Raw genomic sequence first — 8,666 nt, 5'->3', positions numbered from 1 at the left:
CCTACAATTCCTCACGAGTTGGGTGCTTTTCTCAGCACTGGCCAGTATCTCCACATTCACTGATGGTCACAAATGATGCTTCCCAAAAGGGTCTTTTGCCTTTACATTTTTCTTTACATATTCTTAAAATATGGTACGAATGTAATATCTGAGACAAAACAGTGGAAAGACAATAAAATAAAATAAGCAAGAGTCATTAAAAATAAGTACTGTAAGTAAAAAGGAAATGAGAACATATTTAAGATAATAATAGAGATAAGGTAAGATAATATAAGATCAGTTAGATAATATAGAGGGCAAGACTGCTAAGCTGGCAAATGCTTTTGACTGTCACATTTAGAGAAAGCAGCTCTGGTCTGTTTAGTACAAATAATTTTCCAACTGTTTTCACCTATGAGCCATCTGAACAATGCTCTTCAGTCTGCATTCTTCCAACACAGATCCCATTATCAACTCCAAAACCAAACTTCTCCACTAAAACAAAATTTTCCCCAGCATCTGCAAGCTAGAAGGAAAACCTGCTCTGAACACTTCAGTGGAATTTTCTGTAATAAACCAGCCCTTTTGCAAAGCTGAAACTTTCCTGCCTGACTCTAACTAGAGTATGTGTATTTAATTCGTTGTACATTTTAATACATTCAGAGGGATGTTCATCTTCCTGGTGAGGTAAAACATCTGCTGGCTGATGAGAAGCAGTGAATGAATTCCGTGTTTTGCTTTGCTTGCACGGGTGGCTTTTGCTTTATCTAGTAATCTGTCTTTGTCCTAACCCTCACAATTCTACCTTTCCAATTCTATCCCCCATCTCACTGAGGAGGACTGAGTGGCTGTGCTGTACTTAGATGCTTGCCAGTGTTAAAGCACAATAGAGTTAATCTGTAAAAAATACATTGAAGTAAACCAAAAAGGACTGCACAGATGGACAGTATGTGCTCATGTTCTTTATTACCTCCTTTTGTGGAGAACACGCTGCATAATGAAATTAATAGAACAAAGCTAAAGCAAGTGAGTTTGGATTAGAGCATAGAAGGGTGAGAATGGAAGCTGCTATGTTTCAAAAACAAAACAAAACAAAACCAGGAAAACACCAAACAAGCATACAGATGGAATTAACAGCATCTGACAAATTAAAAATGACTATTTAAAAGGCAAAATACGTTATCTCGCACCACCAAACCAACCGCAAGGTGGCAGCCCAACAGTTAAAAGGAGAAACTGAAAAAAAAGAGGAAAACCTTTAATAGAAACTATTCGGAAACAAATAAAAGTAGCTTACAGCTGTGCACTCAGGCTACGTGCAAGGAATGCTGTAGAGCAGTTAGTATAAATCTTTCTTGATTTGCTTACTTCTATGCATATTTAAGGAGGTAATATGGAGAAGCTTGCTGTTATCTTCCACAAACTCCTAACTGTACAGTATGTCTGTACGGTTCACCCCAGACTCCACAGAAACAATACTTACATACAGCAGTTTCAGAAAGCTTGGAAAATAGGATTTCCATGCATCTGTGTGCTGTTCTGCACACTTTTCATTCACAATTCAGTCCCCAGTTCTCATGTATTCAGTTTCTGAAATACAGGAGATAGTTTGCCCCTTATTGAAGAAAGCCAACAAACTGAAACAAGCAGAAGTCCTGCTATGTTCTAATGACAAAATATCAGACTTCCAGTTCAGTGTATTTCTCCAAATCTCCTTTTTTCAGTTTCCTCCTCTCATACTCAAAACTTTAAAGATGATCAGTGAGAGATTAAGTCATAATTTATGATAACCATGGCCCCATTTGCGTGTAGCCAGCGTTGTCTGGAACAACTGACGGTGTGGGTTTGCCTTTTACCCTTTGTATTACTGAAGCTAATGACTTCAGTGATATTTCCAAAATCATTTCCTAATGCTTTTTCTAACCACTGTGTGGCAGATTGCTGCCTCTTTCCCAGATTCATTAATTTGTCTTCATCAAACCCCATGTGTTGTACTGACAACCAAATCATCAAAATGGGTCAAATTGCTTTCCATCTTGTTTCTCATTACTTTGTTTTTGCCCGTAAAGTGAATAACTCTGAATAGAAGTTTTCTCATGTAAGCATTCAAACTACATGGAGGAAATTAATAGAATCCAGATGTAACCAATGGTGAACAGCTAGTGAGACATTTTAAAAGGGAAATCATTCTCATATGACATGAAGCACGGGTTATACGAGGTTATTGTGACACTACAGGAGTATTAGCTGCTAGCTCACCTATTGGTCTGTACTAAGAGACGTATGATTGGTAAGCAGGCTTCCAATCTATGATAAGTAAACCTACTGCACTTCGGGTTTTTTGGTGCTACTGGGTAGTAGCATCACCTAACTCCTATCCCTACAGCAGCGACTCATTCAGCTGTATGCTCAGCAGCCTGCTAAATCTTGCAGTTTTCTTCTCATAAAGACGGCCCATCAGTGAACAGTCTATAGTTGGTCGATGCTCATAACATTGCTCCATTTTGAAATGTTTCTATTATCCTCCTGCTCATGGGATGCTTACATTTTTAAGCCTATTACACCTAGTACTCTACTCAAGGCATTAAGTCCACAAGTAAATTCTTATTTTACTTTATTGGACATCATTGAAGCAAAACTTTTAAATCTAATAATCTAATAATAAAATTATAAAATAGATCTATAGTATGTATGGAATCTGATTTTGTATTGATATTTTTAATTTCAATTAAGTTCCACCTGTTTGGACCTACACTTTCTTTATGCAAAAAATCTGAACGTGGACATTTTAAGCATTATTTATGTAAATCCAAAATCAATACTGTTCATCAATACTGAAGGAAAGAGACGGCTTGTCAGTAAGTCAGGAAATACTTCTTCCTGCATGCACTGGAAAACGCTTAACAATCTGAAGTACAATCACACCATCTTCTGAGCAATCTGTGGTATTACACGTGAGAAAGCTCACAAACGCTCCAGCACTGGCTGTTCTCACAGTTAATTCAGTATGATTGCATATGTAACATTCCCAATAAAATTCAGTCTTTGTAAAGGTAATAACTGTATGATGAATAGAAACAGATGGGCACAATATTCCACATTAATTTCCAGATGGAGAACTGGTTTAAAATAATCATCATTTCAAAGTATTATATGAATTTAGGTACTGTCAGATAAGACAGCTTTTTCAAGAACAGTAAAACCTTTACGTATATATCCAGGCACTGCATCATACCCATATATCAGTTTGGAGCTTCTACCAAACATACACAGCAAACATGCAAAGCAAGCTCTCTCAATACATCTGTGGTACAATTGAGCTCCGAAACTGTCTTGACAAACCCAGGCCACATTAAAGCTGACAGCTCTTCACACTGAGTACTGTCTGTCTCATATTAACCCATAAAAGGTTCTGTTATGTAGTGCCACCGTCATCACCACTGCTGCCCCACTGCTCACAATTTCAAATAAAGCATCTAGGGTAGCGCATAAGGAGCAGCAAAGACTAAAAGGGAGAGCATACAGCATCAGGGTCAAAGACCAGAGAGACAGAATAGTTGGAGTTGTAAGGGGCCTCTGGAGATCACCCAACACAATGCCCTGCTAAAGGAGGCTCCTTACGGTGAGTTACACAGGAAAGCACCCAAGCACGTTTTGAGTATCTCCAGAGGAGACTCCACAACATACCTGGGCAGCTTGCTCCTGTGCTCTGTTACCCCCAAAATAAAGTAGCTTTTCCTCACATTCATATGGAACCTCCATGTTTTGTTTACATGCCCACTGCCCCTTGTTCTGCCACTGAGCCTACCCTCACCCACTTGATTCCCACCCTGAAAATATTCGTATGTCTTTAAAGCCCAGAAGCTGAGAGAAGGCTGAGGTCCCTTCTCCCAGCTGTGACAGGATGAGAGGTATCGGCCTTCTGTCGTGCCAGGGGAGGTTCAGGTTGGAGCTTATTGTTAAGAGCGGTGAGGCGCTGACACGGGCTGCCCGGGGAGGCGATGGAGTCACCGTCCGGGGGGAGCTCAAGAAACGAGTAGATGTGCCACTACAGGACATGGTGGTGATGGGTCGACGACTGGACTAGGTGACCTTAGAAGTCTTTTCCAAGCATAACGATTCTGTGATATATTCTGTATAGGTACTGCTGTCTCCCAGGGGCCGCTCACGACGCGCAGCACTGGCAGTGGGTTACCATTCGCCTTTACCCTGCGCTCCCCACACCCCCAGCCCTCCCGAGCTCGCCTCCGACTGCAACGGCTGCGCGGTCACCGCTGCACACAGGAAGCGGAACTGTAAGACGAGAGGCTGCGGCGCCTGCGCAGCTCCGCTAGGAGCCCGGCGCGGCCCGGCTCGGCCCGGCCCCTCCCCTGCGCAGGGGCAGCGGCTGCCGTAGCCGCCTCCGCCGCCGGCTCCGCCTCACCCTCCCGGCCCCGGGGGCCGCCGCCGCCCCGTCATGTCCGAGGTGGGCCAGGAGCTCGTCCACCTGGTGTGGGGCAAGAAAGCCGGGCCCCGCGGGCTGGCCGACACCATATTCTGCCGTTGGGCGCAAGGTAGCTGCGTGCTCGGTGTCCCGTGTTCCCCTCCGCCGGTCCGGGCCCCGCGGGGCCTCCACCGGCCTCGGCCCGCCCCGCTTCTCCCACCTGTGGGGCGGGACGGTGCCGCCCTCTGCCTCTGCGTGCGGCCCCGCGTGGGTGCCGAGGGCACCGTGGCCCTGTGGCGGGGCGCGGAGCTGCGTGCGGGCACCTTCCCGCTCCGCACGGCGTGGGGCCCTCGGGAAAATGATGCAGCAGTTTCGGTTCTGAGTCACTGGGGTTTGGGTCTGGTTTTTTTGTTTGTTTGTTTGTTTTGTTGTTTGTTTTTTTTTTTTAATGCAGCTTGATCGTCCTTTGCCTCTAATTTGAATAGGAAATGAACCGTATTTCTTACATGTCTTAAAAGGGCATCTTATTTCATTATTCTGCATAGCTTGTGGCATAGTGCTGAGGTGCCTTTCATTACTCCAAGAACAGGGCAGTCACAAACGGTCTTTTCTAAAGCAGGACAGGCCCGGGTCAGAAGATCTGTTTGTAAACGGGTTCTTTGGCACCTGGAGCACGTGCCTGGTACCAAGATGGTTAAGGCCCTGGAGGGGAGGACGTATGAGGAGTGGCTGAGGTCCCTGGGTTGCTCAGCCCAGAGCAGAGGAGCTGAGGGGAGACCTCTCACAGGGAGGAGAGGGACAGCGCTGAGCTCTGCTCTGTGTGACAGCGACAGGGCCCGAGGGAGCGGCATGGAGCTGTGGCGGGGGAGGTCACTTTTAGGTATCAGGAAAAAGTTCTTCAGTGGAGAGTGGTTAGGCACTGGAACAGGCTGCCCAGGGAGCGGTCATGACACTGTGCTGGCCAGAGCTGAGGAAGCATCTGAAGAATGCACTCGGGGTATGAGCTGGTTCCTTGGGTGGTCCTGTGTGGGGCTAAAAAGTTTGACCTGATGATCTTTATGAGTCCTTCCAACTCATTATATTCAATGATCCCTGGAAGGCAGCCGGAGACAAGACAGCAATATTGGACCATAGGGTATTTGTAGGGTGATTTTCTTTTTTTCTTTCTTTTTTTTCTTTTTTCATGTGTAAATTGCATATGAATCCTGTGCATAATTTCTTCTTGATGGGGATTTTCTGGTGTTGTATCAAACCTACATTTATAAGGAATAATACAGAAACTTACTGATAGAAATGACGTGCAAGATGTCAGTCTGTATCCCTGTCCTGTCTTAAAAGAAAACAGCCTTCTCTGTAAGGTATTATGGGAGAAGATCAACTGATGCATGGCCAGCTAGCAGAACTGAACTGACTAAAGTGGTTATGCAGTTTGAAGTGAGTGATGGTTTGAGAATTAGGAGTAATTCCCACACCATGCTGCACTGGCAACATTAAATTCTTTGTTTTGATTCTGGGGCTTGCAAACATGAAACTGTGAAGGTGCAAGACAAATGTTGGCACGCAGACAGGTGGAAGAAGTGACTGTAGCTGTTGTCTCACCTCTACTTGCTACTGCTGTCTGCCATAAGTACTATCTCTTTACATCCTTTAGTGGAACCATTTTTGTAGTTGCTGTATTAGTAATGCTATCAAACTTTGAACAAAGTATGCCTTGGCCTGGAGCTTTTGAGTTATGGTCTGTGGAATGCTTCTGAGAGCTCTGCAATCAGCCAAAGCTCCTGTGTAATTGAGATGGGAAAGTGTCTGAGGGGGGGTCTGTGCTGACATAAGGTGTGCAAATGACTGAACAGTGGGTTCCTGCTCCACAGGAAATATCACCCATTTGATTCAGGACCAAATGAAACAGAATCCATTTTTTTTCTTGAAAATTGACAGACTAGGCCTTCCTCAACCTCCCATCTATCCACTGTTTGTGCAGCATATCCCCAGTGTTACAGACTTTGTTTCTGGTTTCTGTACTACATTTGGTGAATGTCATTTTGTACCAAAGTGGTGAAATCTGGCATACCAGGGAGCTTGCTGCTTTGAAAAGGATGCTTTGGGGGAAGGGAGGAAATATTGATTCAATTATTTATTTAGAGGGAGTGTCATTATCTGTAAATAACACCCCTTCAGCGCTGTTGAACTGGAAGAGGAATAGAAGATACCATTCACTGCCCAAAATGGAGTGTGAATATGTAAATTAAGTTAATGAGAAGAGTATATTCTCTGGCTAACAGGCACGGTGGCTGATGTAGTTGGGATAAAGTAGAGCAGTAAGAATATGAAGTGCCCCATGACACAGTTATCTAAATGTGAAACCCAAATCTTTTTTCTACTGCCCAGGTCCAAAGAGGAAAATTGGAAAATATGCTGTCCTTACCTTAAGAAAGGCTGTGGTATCAAGATACCTCTCCTGATAAGGGTGACAGGCTTAATGAGAGCTCTAGAGAAGTGCTCACCTGGAAAGCTCTTACTAGTGTACGCATTTGTTGAAGTTCTGACATTTTGCAGAGCTATATGTTTGACAGATCTGAACTGGAGGAGACAGGTTGTAACCCTATTTGTTTTCTAGCAGGTGGCCGCCCAGTGTAATTAGCAGCCTGCTATTTAATTGGGGTAATTTCCTCAAAACCTTCCAGGACATCCTCACCTTTTAAGTAGAGTTGTTTGGGTTTTTTGTGGTAGTAGGTAACTAAGCTGTACATTTGTTAGGCGAAATGTGTGTAGAACTGACAGTTAGATGTAAGAAGTGTGAGCCTTGGTAAATGTCAGATCTGGGGAAGATGAGAAAAGTGAAACTTTGGTCAATAGTAGACAAAGTACATGAGGACAAATTGCAAATAGCAGAGAAGCTGTATCTGAAAATATTGGTGGCAGCGATTTAAAAACAGGAGTCTGGATGTACTTCATGCAGACAGGAGGGTAAAGCAGAACAGTGGTGGTGGAAAAACAAATGAGGGCAGCAGAAGAGTTGGTAGAGTTGTAAATGGCAAGCAAGGCAAACGATACCAGTGATTGATGTAATATGATAATGCTACTTATGGATAGAAGACAGGTAGATAGTAGGGGGGAAAAGGGTTAAATCAGCTGCATTATTTTACCTTGGTGTTTTTTTCTTCAGTAAAAGGAGCTGAATGACAGAAATAATTTGGATTAGTAGAAATTAGGACAGATCAGAGTTGCTGGTCTTACTCTGGTAGCTTAAAAGATGGCCAGACCATTCCTGTGGATCATTGCAAGAGTGTGGGGGTGATGAGTTCTTATAGAGATTGCTCAAGATGTGGTTATTTTGCAAAACAAAAAGTAAGGAGATGTGATTTGCAGGCTGTGGTAGTTTTGAAGCCAGAAGAACTTCAGTGCTGGTGTCTGAAATGTTACCTGAGCTGACTTTAGATTTCACAGACGTTTTAAGAAGGAAAACAACACCTTTGGTTTGTTTGGTTTCAGTGGGTTGATTTTGTGGTTTTTTTCTTGCTACTTCATGACACTTATTGAGCAATAAGCAGTGATTAGCTGAAAAGAAAATAACTGCTTTAGTTATTGCATGTGATTTTGCTGTGCTTGTGTTCTGTCATGTTGTAGATAGTATCAGTTTTGTATCGTCTTTCCCGAAATTCACCTTGATGAACCTCACTGGATTTTGTTTTTTTAGGAGGCAGTTTTTGAAAGCAGGGCAGGGTGAGCTGAGGCAGTTGGTGCTTTCTCTAAGAAACCTGAAGAATATGAAACAAAGTCAAGATTTCTAACCGTGGTCTAATGGTACCACATCCAAGTATGTTGTTTTACTGCAGCGGCTAAATCATTAAAATAACTAAAAAAAAGTTGATGCAGTGTGCTTAGCTGGCATGCTATAACGCTTCAAAGCAGAAAGAAACATGTTTTAATACAGATAAGCATGCACAAGCTAATTCAGATAGTTAAGATGTTGGTAATGTTTCTTATTAGGGCATGTGAACAGTGGAATGAATTCACACTAATGCGAATTTTGAAGTATGGATTAATACAGTTTCATTGCTAAATTCAGTGATGCTGGATCTGAGGCATGACAGGCATCTGAGGTTTGGATATAAAACACATCATTGTACTGCGCGTGGTTCAGAAAAGCTGGAGCCTTGCTATCAGATGCAGGGAAAGCCCACATTTTAAGAACTACAGCAGCACTGTACGCCTTACAGGTTTTTTTCACACCAGTGTTGAGCAAGTATCATGTCTGTGATGAAAG

The 8,666-nt window shown here is 43.3% G+C and overlaps 1 protein-coding gene across 1 annotated transcript in view; it reads left to right on the top strand.

Annotated features, from left to right (window-relative positions):
* The first annotated feature begins 4,313 nt into the window (after positions 1-4,313).
* MINDY3 (MINDY lysine 48 deubiquitinase 3) overlaps positions 4,314-8,666 on the top strand; it is a 45,933-nt gene continuing 41,580 nt past the window's right edge. Inside the window, exon 1 of the mRNA XM_072328491.1 lies at positions 4,314-4,532. Coding sequence (XP_072184592.1) covers positions 4,436-4,532 — 97 coding nt within the window. The 5' untranslated portion in view covers positions 4,314-4,435. The remainder of the gene's footprint in view (positions 4,533-8,666) is intronic.

This window comes from Excalfactoria chinensis, chromosome 2 (genome assembly GCF_039878825.1).
Source record: "Excalfactoria chinensis isolate bCotChi1 chromosome 2, bCotChi1.hap2, whole genome shotgun sequence".
NCBI lineage: Eukaryota > Metazoa > Chordata > Aves > Galliformes > Phasianidae > Excalfactoria > Excalfactoria chinensis.
This window is presented reverse-complemented; position numbering and strand designations above follow the sequence as displayed.